General features: G+C 37.9%; 1 protein-coding gene across 5 annotated transcripts in view; it reads left to right on the forward strand.

Annotated features, from left to right (window-relative positions):
- SRBD1 (S1 RNA binding domain 1) overlaps positions 1-25,955 on the forward strand; it is a 133,493-nt gene that overhangs the window by 67,055 nt on the left and 40,483 nt on the right. For all 5 annotated transcript variants that reach the window (XM_076334415.1, XM_076334418.1, XM_076334419.1 and 2 more), the window contains one exon: positions 11,533-11,615. In XM_076334415.1, coding sequence (XP_076190530.1) covers positions 11,533-11,615 — 83 coding nt within the window. The remainder of the gene's footprint in view (positions 1-11,532; positions 11,616-25,955) is intronic.

The raw sequence follows: 25,955 nt of genomic DNA on the forward strand, positions 1-25,955 counted from the left end.
GGGGGTGCTAATTAAAGATATTAGTTAAGCCAAGAACTCAACTGGTTATTTGTTTCCCTTTGAGCTGTCTTTGAAGGTCATAGATAACATGGGTTTGTAATAAATGATTGAGAAAGGTCTCATTATAAACTAATGGTGTATGTATAAACTATAGTGGAAAGTCGTTATAGTCATCCATACAGCACTTTTTGCCAAAATTGCACTTGCTTGAAAAAAAAAAATTAAATAATGCTTGTTTCTTAAACAATTTGCTGGTATCTGCAGCGCAGAGAATGGAATAGGGTCTCTCCAATTTTAGAATTGTCCTCCAGAGATGGCTACCTTCTTTCTGGCACTAGGCAATATCAGCTCCTAATATCAATTCTTTACATTGAACCAGGTCTTTAACATTTTTATAGCACCAAATCTGAATATTTCACGAAAGTGCAGAAGCTTCTGTACTGCTACTCCAATTCCTATAAAAACTTGTGGACTGGGACTCAACTAAGTAGATTGTAAAGAACTTGATGAAACCTAGTTACTTGTGTTTGAGTAGAGTGAGAAGGTATATATCCCCCTTCTGATGGTCATTGTAGGATTAATGAGCAGAACAGCTATTTCTCAGCCTCACAGAATTAGGAGATAAGAGGCTTTTAGGCCAGAGCAATAAAAGGATTTTGTACTTGATAGGCTGAGGGAGTTCAGCTGCAGCAGATTAGGAGGGTTCTGTCTAGAGAACAAGCCACTGGAGTTCAGTAACAGGGGTTTTTGGATGAAGTTGCAATACAGTTGCAGCCTGATGGAGAAGGGAATGCAAGGCTTCCTTGAATTCTCCTTCCCAAAAGCTGTGCCTAAGGACAGGCTGAAGATTTGGGGTGGGAATTTTTGTAGGGGAGAATGGACACCATAAAAAGAGTGCTTAGCAAGCTGGAAATGTTGTGATCACCTTTGTGAAGCTTATTAATATGTGCCCCCTCAAGGCCTTGTGACTGCCTGCTCTAGAGTTAGTGGAATGGCAGTGAGGGAGCTGCGAGGCTGGGTGGGTGACTGCAGTTCTGTTTCTGCCCTGGCATGTGTCCACTGGCCACCCTCTTAGAGAAGAAGTCAAATGTCTAACTTGGTGGAGTTTTTGTAAAGCTGTCAAATTCATTTTTACTTGGCTGTCCTGTTCTTTTGTTATTTTTTTCTTAGTATTTTTTTTCCTGAGCTACCATCAGTATAACACTTCATATTTAACTTTTGGTTAACTTCTATTCATGGCAATTTCAGGTAGGAGTTTTTCACTGTAACTTGTCCATAAGATCTTCTGGATTACTCTAGGTCTCTGTGGTTGAGGTTCGCTTGTGCCTTTTTTCATGGAAGGCCTGGATGCAAGTTTCTTTTTGAAGTAGTTGTAAGTACCCGGCGCAGTGAACAGTTACTTTGCCTTGCAAGTTTACCAGTAATTCTCCTTGCCATTAGTTATCTTTCATTATCAGAGCAGTTGAGAAGACTGTCTTGATGTGGTATTCTTTGCATGAGTAAAAGAAAAAAAAAAGGTAAACTCAGTGGTGACAAGCATTCCTCCCTCAAACGGATGGACTCTGACAATCAATGTCGACCTGTTTTCGCTTGCTGTCACTGGGCCTGTGAACTCTGGAATTAAATGGTTTTCCGAAGGTTGTTATCTTCTTTGTTTTACCTCCGTCCTGTCTTATATAGTTTTGCCCAAAGGTTTATTTTGTTGTGAAGAACCTGTATTCCAAATGAAAATGAGGCTTCTGGGATGAGAAATAAAATGAGTCTGTGCAGTTGTCAGTGTGTAGACACTGCCACGCTTTCTGTTTTTTCTCTCAGATTGCGCTTCTCCACTTCTCCAGTTCCTTCTTGTTGCAAATGCTTGTTGGCTTGAACAAGTTTGGCTAGACAAAATGGTAAGACTGTGGAGGGATAGGTGAAGTATATAGAAAGTGTAAGCATATATGACTCGTTTTGAAGGATTGACACAGAAATATGGAATTTATGTACTTCCTGGATGCCTGGAAACTTTTTAAGGTATGGTCAGCTGGTGGTGGTTTTGTTGTGGCCCTTAGTACGAGGAGGATAAAGGATGTACTAATTGTTTGGCATGTGCTCACATCAGAATTCTTTTCTTCTGCTGCCTCTGCACCTCTTGAAGTGGATACCATGATGAAATGAATGTCACTTAATAACTCTAAGAACCAGAAGAAACTGCTGGATTCTGGTGAAACAGTGGCCTGATGGTGGAGAATCACTATGAGGCAGCAGTCATGCTGGGATTTTATCCTGGTTTTGATGTATGCTCAGTTATATTAAATGAGAAATGCCTTCATATCATTAAATTGATGAATTACTTTTCATTTTGAGATGACTGCTCTAACAAATAAGCAATCTCTTCTTTCTTTCACTATTTAAAAAGCAAAATAAGAACCTAATGCACTTCATTGCATTGATTTATAAAAAAAGCAGACCTGAATACGTAGAATTCCTTAGACACAGGATGAGGTGGGAAAGGGGGTTATGTCTTTTCAGACATCACATTTGTGTAATCACTTGTTAGAGGAGATCTCACGCTAAGCCTGTCCAATTTATTTCCATACCTTAATGCAATCATATGCATTTGGCTTTTAATTTGCAATTCTGTGCTCAGACACTGAAACAAGAGCAACATACTTGGGCTTGTCTAATGCAGCAACTCCAAGAAATGTTCATTTTCCTCTCAGACATGAAGGGCCTGGGGTCCTCTGTCAAGATCGTATAGTTTTGTCACCTGATTAGGAAAGCAACAAATGTAGATAAAATATTCCCTAAAGTTACTTTTTTGCAAAGATTTGGGATACTAACAGGGCAAGCATGTGTGTCATGCTGCATGCACAAATATTATCCAATATAGAAACTGTGTTGCTTCTGAGGATAAAGAAGAATCTGAGAGAGCAAAAGGTCACACAGCACAGCTTGCCTTAGCATTGTCAAATCCCATCTGCTTGTCTCCTCTCCACAGGGCAGAATACATTGGATTATTGTACACTCAAAGTTCAGCACACCACTTGCACTTTTCCTTGCAAAAGAAAGCCTTATAGGCTTTGGGGGCTTGTTAGGACTTTGAGACTGTCATGCTAAAGGGTTTTATTCCCTGGGGTGCTGTTAAAGATAGAGACGTACAGTTCAGAGCTGTCACACTGGCCAGCAAGTAGAAAGTAGAAATTGGAAAAAATGTAATTTCTTTTGACTTTATCTTAAGGAAAGTAAAACAATTCGATGATTAGATGTGTGGGACATAGTGCCTTGATGTCTACTTGAGCTAATTTCTTCATCTTCTTAAAAGAGCACTACTCCCCCTTGGCTACTCAGGAGAGAAGGTCACTTTTCAAAAACTTTATTGGACAGAAGTCTTATGGTTAAACCATTCGCACTGCTTTCTAAGTGGAAGTTTCCTTCTACAGCTAATCGAAGAGGGTTGGTGCAAGTTCCACAAGTTTTCAGAAAGTTGGAAGAAAGGAAAGTAAGCGCTGAATTCTTATGCATTAAAACATTTTGCCAGCCCATTTAGTTGGGTTGTGTGCACTTACAGTAGTACAAAATAAAATTGTACTCAGTCTTTCATCTGCTGTATTCTGTAGCATTTAAGAATGAGTTTAATTATACTGTTGGAAGGGAAAAGATGCAATGGTTAGAAACAAAATGGATGGTGAACAGCAGTCATCGGTAAAGAGGGGCTTGTGCCTCTCTCCCCATAGGACCCAGTTCCTACTAATGAGCAGAAACTCATCTCAAGGTGTGGGCTAGGCTCTAGAGTTTAAACAGAAGTTATAGTTGTGGGTAACTTTAAAAAACAGTCCCTAACTGCAGATAGTCTGGAAATGACTGGGCCTCCTACAGTTGTGCATGTACACATGTGCCTGCATCAGGATTTTGAGAGACAGAAAAATGGGCTTGAATTGCCTAAAACCAGTGGCACGATGCTGAATGGGTTGTTACACAGGTGTTAGAGAAGTTTGTAGTCTTTACTTTCTTCTTGTTCTAGACAAGAATCTAATGTTTTCCAATTTGTGCAAACTTCATGGCATGTGTGAGAGATGGTATATAATCATTAACATCCTGCTCATCGGCACTGTATTTCCTCTGAAGCTGTAGAGTGTAGTAGTAGGCTGGAGTAGAGGAGTTTGGTCTTCTGTAATCTGCGAGATCAAGACCCACTTAGATTCCCCTAGGCTTCTGCCTTGTTACAGAATTAAAACAGGAGATTATTTTGAGCCAGTGAAAACTCTTCTGTCTGGCTGTTTTGGATCAGTATTTTCACTATGCTGAGTTGTGTGCGTGTATAGCTTTTAACTGAGCATCGTTCTCTGTGCACGTGTTAATGCTTGCAACTGAAGTGTAATCTTTGCATGCTTTGTGGAAATCCGTGATGTTCAACTTGCCTTCCTCTCATTTACCCATTTCTTATATCCCAGATGGATCTGAGTTCAGCAGATGGACTTGGCCATTTATTTACAGAGCATCATTTGCTGCGCTGCTGAACAAACTGAAAATACCCCACCAGTTCTGTCTAAAAGCGATCTCCAGAAGCAGAGTGCTAGTCTGGGCTCTGGTAAAGCCCGTTTCCCTTCGCATAAAAGGGTTATGAAAATGATTTACTTCCCTCCCTCTGGATATAACTCTGTGCATGTGTGTGTCTGTGTATTTTCCTTAGAAGGCTTTGTTGCCGCTTTGAAGCGTGGAGCCAGAGGAACGATGACTAGAAGGATGCTCTTCAATTCAAGGCGTTTTGGTTTGCTTTTAATATAGCAGTATGATGTGTTACTCACCAAAGCTGCTTTTCTTACTATAGGCATAGGAAAGGACATTATGGTCACTTATGAAAGGTTAATTTTTGTTGTTGTTATGAATGAATAACTCTAAGTTCTGTAAGTACAGAACTTCAAGTAATTTTTTACTTTTAGTAGAAACAGTAATCAATGGTGTGGTGATGCAGTTAAAATTAGTACCAGCGGTCTGAATGTGAAAATGCATACTGACGATACCTACCTTTTAAGCTGAGCAGATGGGGAAAGATTTTTCTGAATTTATACCATCCTGTAAGACTAACTCATTTCTGTGACAGAAAAATCACATCAGGCTTCAATTAAATGATTATGTCTCCCATCTCACCTTGGATAAAAAAAGTGCTACTATCCTGTGATACAGAAATTACTAATGCTTGAGAAGTGTTTTTGACAGTGTGTTTCTAAGAAAAAAATATTGGCTTTAAAAAGCTGCATTGTAATATTCACTTGTTGAGGTTTTCTCTTTAAATGTATTTCTTACTTCCTTCTTGTCTTCAAGCCATCTCTTTTAAAGATTTTTGTAGTAAATACATAGAACATTGTCATTCATTATTTCATTAATCTTAGGCAAATAACAGATTATCAGTTTTATGGAGTTAAAAGTAAACTAAAATGTAACCTTTTTAAAACAAAAACCTGCTCACTTGCCACAGAAGAATTTTGGATGAAATGCAGCTGTTGAGCAGTTGCTTAAAATAAATTGCATACTTTAAACCCACCAAGAAGATATATGAGGATTCAAAACTGTGTCACAAATCCTGACCTACTGAGAAAGAATGCTTAATGAAAAGACTACTGTACGTTTCACTGTATCCTTTGCAAGGAGGGTGAAATTCAGGTCAACAGGATAGAAAGCTTCCAGGACTCAGGAAACCTGAACAATCGATCACTGAGTAAACATTATTGCAGATACTTATGGAGAGTAATTGATCTTGAACACAATAATAGGCTTTATAAAAGGATTTAAGTAAGTTGTAATGTTTCCATATCTACCCTGGTATGATATATTGACAGTAATTACATATGCATTTGTGAGTTAGTCTGTGATTACCTTAATATATTAATTTTTTATTTCATTGACATTGAAGTTTCAACCCAGACTTTTAAGGTGCAAAGGTTAATTTAAAATGGGAGGGGGGATGAGTTACTTGGATGTTATAGTAGCATGTCTCAGCAAGAACAAAATACTGAGGTTTTATAATAAAATTACAGAATGTTCTCATTTATGACAAAATTGAGGTTGAACTAATCATAGCCTAATAGCCTGTGGTTGCCATATATTTGTAAAACATTTGTAAAACTATCCACTGCCTTCACATCTGGAAGCTTCACTTTGTTTCAAAACACAAACAAATGCTCCCACTCGTATGAGGTAGCTAAACTGTCACAGTTAGTGACTGGGACGCGTTTTTATCCTTATATAAAGACCCGTGTGTTTAAAGGAATGCCATCATCATGAAACTTGGACTTTTGGCCAAGAATGTTTTTCTGCTTGTAGTGGCAAGCAATATTTGAATGCAACTGTAACTAAAAGAAAGCGAATTTTTTTTCTTCTTCCACCCGTAATCATTCCTGGCAGTCTATCTCAGTGCATTTGGCAGAACTTTGTATGTTCATTTTCACTCTTTCCCTATCTACAGCCATTAAGCTTTCACTTTATGGTGTGGCTCTTGCACAGAGCAATGCAAAAGGAGAACATTGTAATATGTGATTGTCTGAACACAGAAATTGGCAGGCTGCCTCCGAAGCAGGCACAATAATTGAAACTGTTTATAATGAATTTCGTTGTGTAGTCAACAAGATTTCTAGCTGCTCTTGCACCCTAAATAGTGTGCACGTCTGATTTGGGCCATAATGATTGCTTTAAATCTGCTCCGTTACTGAGGGGAGGCAGGTAGCCTAATTAAGAAGTTAGCACAAATTCTGTTTTTTTAGGGCTGGCAGCTGACTTGGCCTTTGTATAGATACCATCTAGAGAAATAGTTGGAAGCCTGCTATATTGTTTTTGCCCCTCACTGTTGAGAGTGGGCACTTTTTTCAGTCTTTAGTCTGAAAGGATTTAGCCTGAAAACTATTATCAGTATTCCAGAGTGGAAACTCCCTCCTTTTTAATCCCTGTGAAAAAAGATATCTCTTGCTATAGAAAGTACTAGTAAAAACAAAGTTATATGATGTGTATGTGTGAGGAAAATAGTCTTAATTTTAAATTTGTCAGTTTGGAATTAAGAGAGATTTGATCTTTTTAAGCAAGGAGAAGCCAGATAATTAAGTATGTTTGGAAGTTCGTGAGGGCACATCTGCTCATTAGCCATTAGGAAACAAAGCATTTTCATATAATTCCTTATTTTCTATGAAGATCAGACACTGAGACTGACATGAGTTGTACAAGCAACTCTTACGGAGGCTTTTCACCCACCACACTGTCATTGTACTTCATCGCTGGCAGGCAAAAATACTTAACTATCTAGTGGGTTTGTCTTGTCAAATAACCAAGGTATGGAGTGAATCGAGACCAATTAAATTGCCTTCCTTACAAAATGTCAGAAAACGTCCTAATGATGAGACAGGATTTCAGTAAATATGCTTTCTGTAACCTTCTTTATTTCTGATTCCATTTGGAGGCAAAGTTCATCTGCATTAAAGTCAGAGGACCACCTGGGCCATCCTGTCCCCCAAGCTTTAAAATTTTACATCGATTTACTGCATGGCAGCACAACATGTTACTGTCATTCCAAATATTGCAATAATGTTTTCTTCTTAATTGACAGATGCAAAGCTTCAAGTTATCAGGTGTGCAATTCTTGTGGTGATTTTCTAATAGAGGGCCATGTCATCCTGATCTTAATACCCTGTTCAATATTGAAAAGTTTTTTGTCACGTTTTACTTAGACTAGCATATTTTAAGAATGGCATCTCAAACATTTTGCTTGGCCCTGCTGATTATTTTGAGAAATCTGATTTTCTGTTTTTGCCCTGCATGCCATCATATAATTTATTTTGTATTTGCTTGAGCAAAAGTGAAGCATACCTTAATAACTGTAGAAGTGAGAATGCACTGCCTGTTCCATTTTCAGTCTTCTAAAAATGCATGGTATCTAGCCATTGCTGAAATGTACTTTAAGCATACAAATAGTTCTAGACAATATCTGTCTTAGTGTAAAGTAGTTTAATATAAAAAACTTTTGAAATTTATTGTTTTAATTTTTATGGGGAAAATGTAAGACCATCATGTTTTACTGTCTCTGAATTTGCAGTCTGGTCCTTGATAGCAGACCTTGCACTTCTGCAGAGCCCTCGTGATTTCAGTAAGACTCTGCTTGGATCGCAAGAGTCCAGCCACGTGGATCAAATTGCCAGAGTGGAGCCTCATTGCCCCCTAAAAAGATCTATCTATTGCAGTGTGCTAGTACTGTAACAAAGAAAAGGTGGCTTTGCCTGTACAAGAGAAAGTAGATGCTAATCCTGAGTGAATTGGTGCGAATGTGGATGACTTTTCCCTTTTCCCTATTGTGCTTTCTTTTATTTTGAATTTGAAAAGTTCTGGAGTAAAATTGCGGCTTTAGTGGGAATTCTGCAGGTCAGCTATCCTGCTGGCACGGCCGTAGGAGCTGCATCCCTTAAACTGTATAACTGACTGTTAGTTGATCTTCGTGCTTCGATATTGTAACTATTAGGCCTGATCCAGGAAAGCACTTAAGTGTCTATGAAACTTTATGCATGTGAATAGTTTTGCTGGTTCCGGTGGGAATACCGACATGCATCTGTGCTGAAGTGCTTTGCTGGATCAGGTCCTACGCCTCCGCTGGAAGCCTCCTAGGGATATGACGGCATTGTCAACCTGGCTATTATGACAAGAAGAGTCTGAATTTTACTTTTTAATTGAAGGTTCCCGTGAGAAGGTTATGCTTGGAAAATTCCTGTATCCACCCTATCCGTGTAGTTGTCTATTTTTAAAAGATGTAATGAAAGGAGATGTGGACAGTGAGAGATATTTGCTCTCAGCTTATCTAAAATGTAACTTTTGAAATGTGTTTTGCCATTAGGTGGAACTAGAAGAAAATTCTCTAAAACATCATATAGTTATTGTTGAGTTTAAGAAAGCTTGCTGAAAGACAAGTGTAGTACCTATACATAGGCATAAATGCATTCAGAAGAAATACATGGTTTTATGTTTCCTGCTTTGGATCAATACGTTCATTGGTGTTTTGTTCCACTTTTGTTTGTTGGTGACTGGTGATACGTACAACTAGTGTTTCAAAGTAATTAATATGAATGATTGTTATAGGCAAGCGTTTCTGTAGTAAGCTATACTTGTGTAAGCAATAACCGGTGTACTTACACTGGTTAACCTTTTGTGATTTTTTTTTTTGACAAGGAGTATGTGATGGCCTTTGAATTCAGAGCTTCTTTATCAGAAAGGCAGGCGTATCAGGTGTCACCAGCACAGTGCTTTCTGAGCCTAGCTAGCAAACTGCCATTGTCAGCATATGTTAAAATGGATAATAAAGGATATGAAAAGTCTTGCATGACCGAGCAGTGAACTTCATGTTAACTGTGCGTTTAACAGTGCAGATCTTTAAAAGCGAAATCTCTAATGCTGTATTTAATCGATTAAACTTTGCATCTGTGGTTTGAGAAGTCTGCATAGCTAATAAATAAGTGTTAGATCTATCTGGTGTTTTGGCTTCAAGTATCAATGTTTAGTCGAGTCCTTTTCTGAAGTGCTATGAAGTCTTTAACGCCCTGCAGTAGTGGTTGTTGCTGTTTAAATTAGGGCTGAAAAGGTGATTAATGGACTGGAACACCTTTCATACAAGGAGAAACCGAGAGAACTGGGACTGTTCAGCCTGGATAAGAGGAGGCTTGGGGGAATCTTATTAATGTGTATAAATACCTGATGGGAGGGAATGAAGAAGAGAGCCAGACTCTTCTCAGTAGTGCCCACTGTCAGAACAAGAGGCAATGGGCACAAATTGAAACACAGGAAACTCCATCTGAACACAGGAAAACACTTATTTACTCTCTGGGTGGTCAAACACTGGAATGGATTGCCCAGACAGGTTGTGGAGTCTTAATCCATGGAGATATTCAAAACCCAACTGGACGTGATCCTGGGCAACCTGCTGTAGCTGACCCTGCTTCGGCAGGGGAGTTGGACAAGATGTCGTCTGTCTTCAAGAGGTCTGTCCAACCTAAACAATTCTGTGATTCTGTAAAGGTGCTTATATTTTTTTTATATATATCTCTCTCTCATATGTATATGATAATCATAATCATGCTCGTGATTTTATACATATGTGTGTGTGTATAAAATCAGCTATTGACCACTGTAGATAGTTCCAGCTTTCCTATTTAAACATTATTTATGTATTGTTGACTAAACGTGTATGTGCATGGTGGTTTGCTCCTGACTCCTGTCTGTTCTTCCTCTGACCCTCTCTTGGTTTTCTTAAAAATGAATTTAAATGTAAAATAAATTTTAGGAAATGTCTCTTGTCAGCTAATGCCAGCTGTGGGGGTGCTTCTGGAGATAGCTTATAAAGGATCACAGCTTTTTTCTGTCCCACCCCATTTCTCTCATTCCTGCACAAGTGGATGTGGTAGGAAAAGCAGCCTTAGCAATGAGGCCTGGCCTTGGTTTTTTGTTGTTTTGGGGTTTTTTTTGTTTTGTTGGGTTGTTTGGGTGGTTTTTTTGGGGGGAAGGCCTTTGGTCCTTTTTTGGATAGACCTTTGCAGTACTTCCAGACACTCCTGTTCTTCACTAGGTAGAATACATGTTCTAAGAGCTGCTAAACCAGCCAGCCTGTCCTTACTTTACTCAGGAGAAAAAAAAGTTCATAAATGTAATACTGGTAGAGTGGAACTTTTCTAGTTCAGTATATATGGGAGGGAACACAGTTGCAAACACTGAATGAAACTCAATATCTGCACAATTAGACCAAGGTTGAGAATTTACAAATTGACATTTTGCAAATAAGTATTTGTTCTCAGATTTGAGTAAGTAAAGGATTTGTCAGTAATATAGACTTCAAAAATGCAGTCTTGGTTCAACATTTGTATGTAGAAGACCAAAGGTTCTTCCAATGTGCTGTTAAATGGCACCAGAAATGTTGGAAAATGCTTTGTTTTTTTCTAAACGTGTTTATAACGATGACAGATTGCAGATTGATGTGTTTTGGTATGCAGTTTAGATTAGTAAAGTCCAAGAATCATTTTCAAAGTGAACACTGAATTTTATGGTTGAATTATATAAATATATAATATATACCTTAGGAAATACTATATTAGATAAATAAGTCTGTGAACAGTTACTCCATTCTTTTTTAAATGTTTATTTGTTTCTACATATCTGTGATTTAAGGTTAAACGATATTTCAGAATTTAATTTTAAATGTTACATATGCATTTTAGTATGGATACAAGGGAAAAATTTAGTGTACACAGTTTTATTTGTTAACTCTGTGGCCTGAAAACTTTTTAGTGTCATGATTACAGTTTGAAATCTCCTTAGGTCTTTGCTTGAATTATTCAATAAAAAAGTTTGATTAATGTACATTTCATGTCTTGTGTCTAACAGTGAAAAAGGATTCTGCTATATTATTGATTATTTCCAGGTAAAAGAAGAGATTAAATATGTAGAAGATTTAAAAAAAAAAAAAGCAAAAGCAATTACATGATTCTAATTTTCAGACAAAACCCATAGTTGTTTTCTAATTCTATTTTTCAGTTTCCATAGCTAGACGCGTCCAAGACCCATTAGCTGAGCTAGTGAAAATTGAGCCCAAACACATAGGAGTTGGAATGTATCAGGTAAGATAATATGTATCATTTAATCTAAGTAATCTATCATGATATAGAGCAACACCAAAATGCTGCTTTATAATTGTCAGCTAGTTACGTCTCCTTTAAAAGACATTTGTAGAGTTGATAGAATGGTAGTAAATACTTAAAGTCATAGACTGCCTTTTTCTAATCTCTGCTTTTAACGATTGTGATTGAGACTCTGAAATGGCTGTAGCCAGATTTATAGTCTATTAAAAACATCAAATCAGACAGGTAACCTGATCTGAACAGCTTTCTCTTTTTTTGTATTGTTGCAGCAATAGGGGTTTAGCTCTTCGTGTAAAATACAATGAGATATTGATCCTCCATTTAAAAGCCATTAATTTGTACTATTACATGCATTCCTCCTTAGAAGTTTGTAATAAAAGCATTTGTTTTGAAGTTTTTCATTTACTAAAGCTGAATTGGAAAATGTTTGACAATTCTTATTTTTATACATTTTTGTAGGTTATTTCTGAGAAGTAACTTTTACCCTCAAAGTGTCTTTACAAAGTGAATGGTATTGAGAAGTGGTACATAAGTTATTGTCATTTTATAGCACATCGGCATACATTCAGGAAAGCATTTATGCATGTGCTTAAGTCCCAACAAATAGAGAAGTGAAAAAAATAGAAAATTCAGCATGTGCTTTTCTCTATATTTTTGAAACTATAGAACGTGAGTATATTTGAAAGGCTGGAACAGAAGTCAGAATAGAAAGCACAGAACGATCTGGATCTGTGCTTTCAGGTTAGCACATGAGAGTTAATGGGATAGAATGCAATTACCAGCCTAGAATCCTTTATTGCCACTGCTAAAGGGGGTGTGACAAAGAAAGGTGCTATGAAAAATTTTGAAGAAGTGTATATCCCGTTTTGGTTTTTCGTTGGGTTTTTTTTTTAAAGAACTGAGGTCAGTATTTTAGTTGGTTAAGGTAGCGCTCAGTACTGCTTTTCCAAGCCCTGCTTGTATTGCCACAGACTGTAAAATGTACTTGTGTTACTTATCAGTAAAACTAACTTATATAATTAACCTTTCAGTATGAACCATACTGAAATATGAATCTTTCAGTATGAAATCTTTCAGTATGACCCATGCTATATACCATAGTTTTTGAGGAAAATTAGATTGAAGGGCTGAAATACTGTAGATCTCTTTAACGTATGTATTCAGATTTCAGTAAAAATGTGCTTTAATGATGACAGCTATAAATCATTGTCATCGGGCAAAAAGAGGAGCTTCAATCTCAAGTATAGTTCGTTTCCTTACTTTCCTTACCCATTGCTTTTATTTATAACAGAAGCAGCAATAACAACAATAACAAAAGTGGTACAGATTTTTGTTGGTCCTTGCTGTAAGAAAAAAGTATTAAAAAAAATCTTGAAATGCTACGTCAGCACTTTGAGAAGAAGCTGGTTGCTTTTTTTAACCAAAATTTTAAAAAATCAATTCGAAAATTGAATATTTTACTATTTGAAGTATACTGTGAATTTGTAAGTATTAAGAACTTGCATCGCTGTGGCTGGAAGGTATTCATTTGGATGCACACTGTCTACTGTGGCCCACGTGCACATCGTACAAGCACACATCTAAAGCAAAAAGGCACAGAGTTGGTGGTGGTTGTATGGTTTTGGGAGTATGATACTGTCAGATGAATGTTGCAATGAATGTATTGCAGCAGTTCACTACTGCCTCAGTGACTGAAGCTGGCGTCATTTACTTTGCATTTAGAGCAGGGTAAGTACCATGTTCCTGGCCCTTTCAGGGAAGCTTCTTGATCCACTAGATCCACTCTTACAAGTGAACACCGAACTGCGTTATTTGTTCGTGTCCAAATTGGTTATATGAAAAGTTTCGGAGAAGTAATTCCTAAAAGCCTGGTTAAAGGTAGAGCCCAAAAATTGTTCTTACCCACTATCTGCACTTTTAAGTCTCATTGTGGTTTGGATAAATCTTCTGAGATAGATAGACCTTCTGTCAGAATTCTTAATGATCACCACAGAAGCTATAAGGTGCTCATTCAAAGATACAGAAATTTCTGAGATACTAGAGCTTTATGTGACACTATTGAAAGCAAATTTGCACTCTTGAAAGCAAAGTCAGAAGCTCTGCCGCCCTTTGGCTGTGAGAGCTCTCTCGTGGCAGGGCAGGGGAAGGGAGGAGAAGAGGAATTAAGCTGTTATGACTGATCTTCCTTCAGAGAGAACAGTCGCTTGCTGGCATCTCAGAGGGCAGGCATGGGGAAAGCTGTTGTGTCATACAGCGAGTCACAGCGTAATAGCTGATATAACCCCTCAGATAAAGAGTATATCAGGTACAGATTTTTATATTATCCAAGTCAATTTGAAAAGTTTTGTTATACTTTAATTTATAACCTAATTGCTAGCTGTAGCTTTTTATTAATTTCTGGGATGAAATATGCAATTTGCAGTCGAGATCAAAAAAGCTTTTCACAGAGAAAGTTACTTTCTTAGCCCACTGTAACTATAAACCTAGCATTTAGGTATGACCTCTCCTTTCTTCAACACCTTGATTTAGGAATCTGACAAATCCAGGTTTTGGTATCCTTGTCCTGAAGGACAGACAGCGCTTAGTCCTGCACTCAGCTTCTGCTTCTCCAGGCAGAGGCAGGCTGAGGCTGTGTGCTGCTGCCGATGACTATGGAAGCTATATAGCACAAGCAGGATGGTGGTTTCCTGAGGGACGGTTGCACGCTTACTGTGTGTTGATCAAAGTGCAGGCTCCCTGAAGGAGTGGTCCTGCCTTTTCTGGTACTCCTGCCCAAGTGCCCTGATCCTTTTCTGGTGCTGGTAATGCTACGTGATGTCCTGGGTTGGCATAAGGGAGGGGCAGCAATGCATAGCTTGGGGGAGGAGTCCAGCTGGGACTACTGCTTTCACAGCAGCCTGACTTTTGATTGGCTTGGGACATGGCCTCTCTATCAGTTTAAGACAGCCAGAGGTCCCAAACAACTCTACTTGAAAGGCAATAGGCAAGAGACGTTAACGTCTGTCTCTTCTGGGAGTTTTTTCTGAGACATTGCAGTGAGAGACGAGCGAAGCAGGACCTGCCTGACGGAGGCTGTAGCTTTTGTAATGGAACTGTGGCACAGGAACATTGTATGTTCAGCTGAGTGACCCCCTTGAGCAAGAGCTGCTCCTGCTATCAGCAATGACAGTAGCGCTACAGGGAAGTGAGGTGGTCATGTATTAAATCTGCTGCTCACAAGATGAGCTTTCTCAAAGTCTGTGGAGTGTGTGCCCCCCTGCCAAGAGTACTGTTTGAAGGGGCTGCGTCTTCTGTAGTCACTGCTTCCGTGGGATTTTGGATCCCTCCCACCTGGCCTCTTGGTACTTCACGTGCATGTTTGTGAGAATACTGGTGTTTTCTAGTTTTACTAGTGCAAGTTTTTCCAAGCAAATCTGCTCGTTTGGGTATGGATACTTTGGGTATGGAAATAGGAGTTTCCAGGTAGCAGGAGATCTCTGTAAATTGAGTCCCATCAGTTGGGATTTGTTTACTTATTTTAGATTACAAAAAAAATTGGAACTTTGACCACCTGCTTTTATTCTCATTTCAAGTTATGATTCTGAGTTTGTGCACTACCAAGCAAATCAGGTTTGTCAGAGAAAAATAAACAGGCCCTAGATCTCCTAACAGGTATTCCTTAAAGAGAAGCACAACCTGATTTATTAGGGCCTCTCTCAGACTAAATTCCAGTTGCCTAAAGGTCCTTGTCTCCCTTCATCTTTATCTCATTAGGAAAATTGTTCTTTCCTCCCAGACAGGAACTTAGCCAAAATTAATTTATCACCTTCAGGCCGTATTACTATGATTTCTTCTGTAGTTGAACATGAAGATGATGCCCAGACTCTGCCTGATACAGAATATGTTTGCCTTGCCACCTCCCCATGCCAGTTCAAAGCTAAATTCCTATCGGGGAAGAAGCAGTTAGCGGCTCAAGACTTTATTATGCTGCAAACTGAATTTTGTCTGATGAATTACCACTACAGTTGTAATGATCTTGGAAGATGTAGATAAGAGCTGAGAACAAAGCTGCTTCACAAAGATTGTGGTTAGGGAATTGAATTCCAGAGCAAAGAAAATGAATAAAAAGTGAAAAACAGATGCCTAAAGAAGAAAAAAATTCCTCCTCTCAAATAGAAACCCAACTTTTCATAGGAGAATAAAACAGCACTAGCATAAACTTTGTGTCCACCAGTCCCCATTGAAGACAAATTGCCTCGAGTAAAGGGGGAATTAAATTAATAAACTTTTAAAAATTCAAAACGTGAATCCGTATTATAAGGCAGAGAAAGGAGAAATAATGCTAAGGGACTATGTTAAGTTTGGTTGGTCTTTTGCTGTTCATTTGATGTGCAAAATCCCTGGATGCTAAAAAAACAGTAACCTCTAGGGAAAGAGCTAGGTGGAGCTCAAACTCACCTGTAGCCTAAGAACAAAATATGTGGTGTGTGTTGAAGGATCAGAATTTTTGACAAGTCATGTATAATATTAAAAAATGTGCACCATGTCTGATCTTGAAAAAGCAACATCCTATTTAGTCTTTATAATTTTTGGAGTGCAAAAATCCCTTCATGATATATTTTTGTACGTGGTAACATCTTCACTGTTTAACATATTTGGAAAATTAACATCACAAAAGGATGCAAGAGATAATATATGTAGTTTTGTAACCTCTGAAGTGGGAGGATACTTGATTCCAGATGTAGCTGGAACATTTTGTGTCAAAGAAATAAAATTTGTAAACAATACTTGTAAGTAGCAATTCCTTCAGGAAAAAAAAATGGTTGAGCTAATTCTTGGTTTCTTTTCTATATAATGCTGGAAGGTCCTGATCAAAGGAAAGTTTCATAAAGCCTAATCAGAATGCCTAATAATAATTAAATTTGGAAATGCCTTCTCTGTCCCTCTTGCCCTTTTTCCTCCCCATGTTCCTCTCGTTATTGAAGTGCATCAGTTTTACATTTGATTATTACCTGTAGGATATTTTATTATTTCAGTTGCAGTTTGGTATGCCTTTTAGGCTTGGGTTTTTCCCCAAAAAAGATGTGTGTGTTTTATTAAATGACAATGCAACTTTAGGGAACATTTTTAATCAGATACGCTTCCTCCTTCATAGGACCGGTTCTGTCATAATTGTGGTATTGTGGATATAAACCAGGTTAAAATCTATAGCCAGCTAGTTAATAGCAAGGCATCTCACTTGAAGTCATATCTCAGTTCCTGCTGGAATGGAGGGAGGCTTTTTCCCTTTCTCCTAGAAGGCCGTGAAGAATGCCTTCTGCTGTCGCAGGCCATCCCTGCGTGGGTCTTTCCTTCCCTGCCTCAGTGCCACACCATACTCATGCTGATGAGGCGGAACTGGTGGGCAGCGGTGGAAGGATGTTACTGGCCTCTCCTGCACGTGGCTGAAACTGCCCTTTTAGTTTGCTGCATTCTTTAATCACCTCATCGCATGTGTGTGGCATCACCTCTGTCGAGTCTTTTCAAGCCTCCAGTGGCTGCCTGTAGTGACAGGATGGGTATTAGAAAGGTGTGGCGTTAACCTCATTTTTGACAGTAGTATAATTTCAAATCTTACTACTTTTCTGCAAACCCATCATGAAAATTATTTATCTGAGGCAAACTGACTGTATATTAATGCTTAATAGCTACTAATTTTGGAGATATTTGGGAGGTGAACTATTGCAAAATTTTAGAAATACAGGGATCAAAGGGACCTCAAGGGTATCTCGAAGTGCAAGAGTAAGATCAAATACAGTTGGGTCAGCCTGATGCAACTGTGGGCTGAACAAGCACTATTTCCATTTCTTGTCTTTCCCGCAGGAAAAGCTGACTTCTCCCTTGCACTGCAGGTGTTTGTCAGCCTATTTTTACGCAACTCTAGTGAAGATAACTTGGTAGCTTTATTTGTTAAGCCATTCTGAGGCTTAACAAACTTTAGATATTTCTTTACTATCTAAACCAATATTTTGGGTAAACTAAATGTTGTATTGTTTCTCTAACAGTGGAAACCTGAAAATTAGTGTTTAAATAGGAAGCTGCTAGCAAAAAAAGCTGCGAAGTAGTTGGTGAGTACGGACAAGAGTTGTCATAATCTGAACATTGGCCATCTCAAAGAATCAGTGTGTGGTTTAAGAAAATATTTGTCTTCATTTTTCCTTAGAAAGTGTACACAGTTTTTAATGGTGAAATATAAGAGACTTTGTATCTTTCTTGGTATCTGATTTTGGTTATATATCCTTTGCGTAGTATGCTCTTATTTAATAACATGGAGCAAAGTATTGGAGCTGGCTGATTTTTCCAGTCAGAAATGTACATTTTTCACTGAGTACTTAAGAACTGTATTCCACTTCTTTATTTTTTTGGTTAACTAACCCATAGGGTATATGAGTAGTTAGGTGTGTTACTTGGATAGTATAGGAGAATCACTCATCTATGATGTGAGACTGTGATGACATACGATGTGCAGGAGGGTCTTTTTTAAGTCTCCGAGTTGTGATTGTCAAAACAACCTCAAACTTGAGCTTGCTTCATTAAACTTATTAAAACAAATCTGTGTTGGTTTGTGACTTACATTAAGAAAATGTGATGTCTTATTAGGTGAGCAGTGCTTTATATTGTGTGATTCGTGTAGCTCCTGTGGAAACTCAGTTCAGCAGGAATGTTGTTTGCTTGTCAGAATTGTAGGTTGCAGGTTTCAACACCCAGTTGAACAGCCTGTCTACAAAATGCTTCAGCATTCCTTCTGTATTACTACACCGAATTTATATGTACAATTAGGCGGAGAACTGAACCTCCTATGATAAAATTGCAATTTTGTGAGCTTGCTTATGGTTTTCTGTACTTTAATTGAAACGGTTGCATAAAGAGAACCTTTACTTAAACACTAGACATCTAAGGATACCAGTGCTCAGTTCTGTGTATCTCACAATAATCAGACCCCTTATTAATGAATGTATATCACTCCTTTTTGGCAGTATATGGCAACCGGTTAATTATGGGTGTACCTGAAGTTGAAAAGATTTATAATAGGAAATACAATGGACTGGAGTCTCGCTGAAACTGTAGGGTATTGTGAGAGAAACTGGCTATTCTGATATTAAAGGAATTCCTGAACAACATAGGCTAAAGGATGTGTTGCCATTATTGTAAATTAAAAAATTTATGGTGGTAGCTGGACAAATTCTGGGCTGCTTCTGTATTGTATCTTGTCTGTGAATGAACTCACTGGGACTTGAAAGACAGGGACATGTGGGATAGTATTTCACAGTGCTCTTAGCTCTGCTCCTCAATAAAGGAAACTCAAACCTCTCCTGTGAACCTGTAGTCTCCTGCAAAGAGACTATTGTCGCAGAACGTTTTTGCAGCATACTGCAAGGGATTGCTTGCTTTGAAATTTGTGGAGAAGGGAGAGGAGTACTCAAAGTTTTAAGGTGTACAAAAGCTTTTTGAGGGATGGAGTGTGGTGGCTTTACCTATAAAATATTGTTAAGGGCAGGCAAAAACCACAGTGTCTTGTCAGTAGGAAAAAGGTGTGTTGTTTTGTTGTTTTTTTTTTTTTTTAAAGTGTATATGTAGGCTGGTGAATATGTTTGTGCTTAATGCAGGATTTTTAACACCCAGCAATTTAAGGAATCCTTAATTGTCCTGTAATAGTGGTGAAGCATTAGCTCTGAGGAAAGCAAGCAAAAATCATGTGTGTTTTTTGCCCAACATCATTTTTAGTGTAAATTACGTGCTTTTTATTTTGAAAAGTAAAGCCCTGTGAACCAAGCCATCTGACATCCACGGGCGCAAAATCTTTGCAGACAGCTTTGTCAGGGAGAGGTAATTGCCCTGTAATGTTTTTTTGGATGCTTCCCCACCCCAGTGAAGTAGGTGTGCAAAACTTAAGATTCCTTTCCAAATAAGTTACACCTCTGGCAAGTTTGTGTAATTTAATCTTCAGCAGCAGTTTTGTTGGCTGCCAGGCATGGTTTATATATCCTGTAACTTGGCAGAGTCTCTCTGGTTGTGTCTACCTATTCTCTGGCTGGTGAAGAGAAATCAACTGTCCTGTCAGCAAAGCACAATAAACTTTTGCTAGTCTATTATGGCTGGTTATAACAAAACAAAGGGATATAGAAAGAAGATAACAGTTGTGTTATTAATGATTTTAGCTAGTACGCTGTATATATTTCCTGACATCTTCAAGAAAACATGCCAGCTCACTGAGGTGAGATGCTGCCCCTTTAAGGAAATGAAGGAAAATGTGTGCATGTGTATTTACAAAGAGTGCAAGAGCACAGCAGTATCACCACATCTGCACATGTCACTCACGAAGCTGCCCCTGGACTGCATCTCTTTTCACTGCTGTCACCAAAAATGCCCTGTAGACAGCATTTGAAAACTTGTCAGAGATGTGCCTTTGTAAGCAACCTGAACTGCAGGTAAATTTTAGACATTACTGCTAATAATCCCCCTCTCGCATTGCTGCTGTTTATTATTAGAGTTTGTATCTGTGTCTGTGGGGTTTTATAGAGCTGCTGAGGTTTTAGCAGAAGTAGGGAAGTTTTGGAAGAAGTGTTGGTATACTGAGGTGGGATGATCTAAGGGTATTGATAGGAAACAGCTGCTGGACGGATTTGCCCTCCCTTGTCAGTTTGTTTCTGATTGCCTAATTACCAGCTCTCTTGGTGGAAGTCTGTTAGGGTTTTTTTGTTGCCATATGACAACAGATTTGGTGCAAACTCTCTTGTGTGATTTGTGCTCTAATTGGATTAAAATTATACGTGTTATTGTTCATGAAAAATAGGTGTAAGGGTTGTTTACTTCCAGACTACCACGAAAGTGGCAGATAGGAACTCCTGAGCAGAATTGCCCAGGTATAGGGTACCCTCTATGCAAGCTTGTTTAATATTTCAGTTTGATTTTTTTTTTTTGCCTTTCCGTAAATGTATTTGGGCAGAGCTTGTTCAAACGCAGGTGAGCTGAATTATGATCCAGCCAGGCAGATTTAAACTCTTGTGAGAGACTCTGTTGACGTGGGAGCCAAGTGGCAAGAGGGCCAAAATGGGAGTTGTGAGGCTGGGATCCTACAAATCGGCTTGATATGGCGTCTCTATACATTGGTTTGGAAATGCTTGATTGGCTAAAAGCTGAAAGAGAAAAAGATAAAGTCTATCTTTTCAAAAGTATTTTGATTGAACAGCTTCCGAAATGTGTGAGATGCTGTTGGGTTTCCTGTTTACGTTTCAAGTGTTTGGTAGCCTTAAGTGAAAATACACAATTTTAGCAATGAAAAATTGTTCCGCTCCTTTCATCTAGGTTTGATTTAAATTTTGATAACTTAAGTTCTTTATGTTTTTGAAACATTCTTAAAGGTACTACAGTAAAAAACCAGCCAGAGCCCCACAGATTACTCTTGGCATTATCTATATCCATGAAGTGATACTTGTGTTCATAGAACTTGCGTTTCAGGCTCAAACATTCATCTTTTATGTGAAGTAAGTTGATCTTTAAGATGCTATGTTATGAATTCTAGTCAGATTTTAATGTAAATATTATAATGATAAAATTGATTAAACTATGACCATAGTAAAAGCATCTCTCTAGTGTCCAAAGTCAGGTAAAAGTGGCAGTGGGGATGTGAATCACTTGCTTTGAATGTCTGTGGGGGGTCAATTTAAACATCATGAATGTAAATATTATTTGTGAGTGGAATTCCGTAGTTCCTGCTTGCTGTGCAGTGGTCATCTGTTGTTTTGGTTTCATGAATTAACAGTATATTCATTTGACTCATAAGGAAAAATACTAATATTATCGTACTTTTGAGTGATTCCGTGTGGGTTCATAGCATAGCAGCTGTTGACTTGATATCCAAAAATCTGGAATCAGCAATAAATTTGTATTCACCTGCAGTAGGAGACCATAAGTGGCAATTAAAATTCTGATGATATTTTAAACCCATAAATGGTTTGTTAATATGTGTGGTTCTAGTGGTAGATACTATGTAAAATAAGAACTTGATATGTTTCGCACTGAAATACGTAAAATAGTTATTCTTACTTAGTTTGAACAAATATCAAATTATGGAATGCTGCAAGAACTCTCTCATAGGTTCACTTGAGCTATGGATTTATTTTTCTCAGTAACTGTTTACTATAAAATGTAAGTGATAAAAATCCTACCTTTTATGTTTAAGTTGTGGTGTGGTGTTAGTGTACATATTTGTTTAAATATTGGATCTGTGATCAAATTTCTCTCTTCCTTAAAGTAAGATGAACTTATATTAATGTAGGATGAATTTAAGTTAGTGTTGCTGTTCCTCATAATAATCCTGTGACAGTTATGTCATTCAATAGATATCACTGAAAATTGTAGTCTCTTTTCACTGAGACAATATAACATGCAAGATCTCTGATGTTTTGTAATTTCTTGCTTTTTAGATTTTTATCTTGCTAATAACACTTTTTCTAACAAACAGTTTTGAAAAAATCATTTTAGAAACTAAAATCATGTTTTGCTAGACAGTGATTAATATCTGTGACCTTTATTTTTGGGTCAGGAACATAAATATACACTTTTTTCTGTGTCAGTCATTGTCTAAGATTTCATCTTTGTTCTGCTTTCCATTACATACCATGAATTATATGAAATTAATTTAATCGCTACTCCAAACAGAAATTAAATGTGCCCTAATCCAGAGTTACGTTGTTTGCTTTTACAACTGTAAGTCATAAGTAATTAATTTTCCTTGGAAAATTAATTCACTTACCATTCCCAGTAGCATCATATGTTGACACAGGGTTATAGATAGTTTAATATTTTTGTTCAGCATGTTGGCCTCAACTTTGGAAGACCTTAAAGCAAAACAAATTCAAATTTACTCAACTGTATATAATTCAGGGTTATTTAAAGTGAATGTTGTCTTTATTGCTGTCAACCAGCTGACGATGATGATTCTAAAATTATATTCAGTCTTCCAGAAAACTAAAGTCTATGGACAGATGTGAGTTATTCCTTCAAAAAAAAAAAAAAAAACCCAAAATTGTTTCACGTCAGACATTTGGATAACATGGCCACTGGAATGCCATCAGTAGTAGAAAAATTTAGCTCTTCGGAGAGCATAACTATATATTACAAAGCCTTGGGCTAGAGGCAATGTTTTTTCAACATGCCTTATGTTGCTTGAGACGCTAGTAGGTGATTCATTATTCCTGTTGCACTCGGAAATTTCTAAGTTGACTTAATTTGGAACATTGTTTTGTTTCCTATATTGTCGTGTACAGAAGGGCAGCTCATTGCAGCGCCAAAGGGGAGCGCGGACACTTGTGTGGGTGGCCCTGCTGCCCACAGCTGACTGTCCTTCAGAGATGGCATTGAGTAGTGTGGGCCAGAAGTCTTCCGGAATGAGAGAGGCAGCTTTTAAGTCTAATCTTTCAAGTTTGCCAGGAGGACCTTTTTTTTCTTCTGTGCAGCTCCATAAAACATGGTGTTTATTACTTTGGTTTATTTTTATTTATTTAAGTCTCCTGGGTGAAACTCCAGTGACGGCAGTGTTGCAGTTCAAACAAGCAAGGCTTATTTTATAAATGTCCCTTTGTGGGTTGCTGGCTGCATTTTGCCTGAATGCAGGGGGTTGGTATCAGTGGCATTTAATTTAGAATTTTGGGGGTGGAAAGTAGAAATTGACATTTAATTCCAGTGTAAAGTTACTGCTAGATCAGGCATAAAAATATTATTGCATTAGTAATCACAGGAAGAAAATAAACTATGAGCACATTGACAATATACAGCGGTATGGCAGACTTGTGTAAAATAGAGCAGTAGATGGAAGAAAATACTTTTTCAGATGCTTTTTCACCACAACAAGTTTTTATCAAGTAGGGAGTGTACAGAAAAGTATTCTACTAATAGAATTAGGTCCTACTAATAGTGCCAGCAAAGGTAAATCCATCTGTACATAGCAAAATTCTGTACAAAGAATTATCACAGATCTCTTATACATGCATGTATATGCAACGTCGATGAATGTGTTGACAGAGATCTCCATTGAATTCTGTTTCTGTTACTTTCGAATTCAATTATTTTGAGTTTCCTGTTCTACAGAGGACACTTAATGCCACTGTGTGTATCTGTTAATGTAACAGGTCTCAGTAGGTATTGCTAGCTGTTTCATTATTATGGCTTAATTACTTTCAAAAGGCTTCACTATGATATTTAAAAATACAAAATCTCCTGCAAAGAAAACATCAGTCTGGTGAACTAAGTTTGGCCACATAATTCTCCTTGACAGTCACGTATGTTACTGAAGCTGAATCCTACCTACCGCACTGGGCTGTTCATGTCTTCCTTACCTGGGCTGTCAGTTTTAACAAAGTGCAACTCTTACCGAGCCTGCAAAAGTTGTTAATTTCTTCATTTTCACCTACTCTGTGATTCGGTTTACCTTCCATCTCAGGAAAATTAGAAGCAAGCACCAGCTGTATCCTTTTCTTATCCTTTTTTGCTGGAGGTTGTGATGATTACGCATACAAGCAGCAGGCTCAGGACACCCTGCCCCAGTGTATTAGCATTCTTGTCACAGTTACCCTTCTGTGGTACTGTTATCTGTGTAATGTATGTAAAAATGGTGGCGTGTATAAAATATTTTGGGAGCCAACCAAAAGCTGTTGCTGTTCTTACAAATTTCTTGGCAGGGGGAGTTTGTGTTTCTTTTGGGAATATTCCCATTCATTTTATGATGACAGTGATTGTCTAAATTTGCAAGAAAAATGAAGTTAAAATAATTACTGTTTTAAAAAAAAATCTGCAGAAACTCTCTCTTCAGGCAAAATTTGTATTTTGAGCTCGACTGTAGTTTTAGATTAGATAATTCAGAGTTGGCACTAATTGTGAAAAAACATTAGGCAATAGAGTACAATAGGAAAAAGCCCAAGAAGCATGAACAAATGTGTACAGTGTCTCCTAATGTAAGTGCCTGGCTCTTTGGAGGCCACCAAGAAGTCTACAGTGATTGACGTGCATTCTGGTGAAGCCCCCCCCCCTCACCCCTGCCCCCCCCCCCCCCCCCCCCCCCCGCGCCGGCAACAGTGTTGAAGTCAGTCAAAGTGTATAGACAAAGCTGAGCGAATACCAGTTTCCCCAGTACAGGGGCTATTTTTTCAGGAAGTCTAACTCAAACCAGATGTTTTGCTTAGACCTAGAGTTTGTTGCTGCCAAGCATCTCATCAGAGGTCAGAGTTCTGGGCTCAGGGCCCTGCTAGAATTCTTTCACAAATTGCTATTCGGTGAGGTTTTAATCCTAATGGAAAGAATAATGTGCTTGTAAAATCTGCAGTTATTACAAACACAGTATACATATTGTGGACTTCAAATGACTACATATTTCATTCCCATAAACAGGGAATGCAGATGAATGCAGTGTGTAATAGTTTTAGACATTCAAACTTAAACCAAGTATATAGTTTATACTACTGTTAACCATTTGCATTCTTAACACTCCTGTAAAATGAATAGTAATCTTGACTAACAATTGGCAGCTTGAAACAAAACAAAATAAAAAAAACCTCCAGCACGTTTTGACTTGTAAGCTGTTTCCTGAAGTAAATAGGAAACCTTATGCTTTTGAGAATGTTCAGAAAACACTCTGCTTGCTAAGGCACTAGGTTTGGCACAGTTTGTTTCTTTCCTTCCTTCCTTTTTTCTCTCTGTTTTTAAATGGTTTGGTAGCAACATTTTATGCTCAAGTTAATCTTACTTCAACTATTTCTTCATACAGCTAATTATTCATCCCCAAAACCTCAGAGTAGACTGTGTATACTCCAGCTTACTTAAAAACAAATGCTGGTGATACAAAGTGATAAGAACAAGAACTAGTGATGAAAAATGTCACTATATTTCTGTCTTCTTGTTGGGAGCATTATTGATAAACTTCTGCTGTGATTCTACCGAAGTGAAGTTTGAGTGTAAGAAAAAAATCTCGGGCAACTTTGCTAGGGTGCTGCAGCCTGCAGCTGGAGAAATGCAGCTTGATATAGTATGAAGATTGAGATTCTGGATATCAGAAATTTAATGTATATTATAGAAAACAGTGCTACAGTGTGACATTAGATGATATAACTGATATTTCAGTACAGTGAGGCTATAGTGATGAGTTGTTAGTTTTATGTTGTGTAGCATCTTAGTTTTCAGAGAACACTGCTGAAGAATGGTATGTTATTTTCCAACTTTGATAACTCTTCAAACTTTTAAGTCTTATAAATATGTTCAGTTATTTTTAATATAACTGTGCTGCTTCATCTCATTCCAATTTGTAAA

Source organism: Aptenodytes patagonicus, chromosome 3, assembly GCF_965638725.1.
Source record: "Aptenodytes patagonicus chromosome 3, bAptPat1.pri.cur, whole genome shotgun sequence".
In the NCBI taxonomy this organism is placed as follows: domain Eukaryota; kingdom Metazoa; phylum Chordata; class Aves; order Sphenisciformes; family Spheniscidae; genus Aptenodytes; species Aptenodytes patagonicus.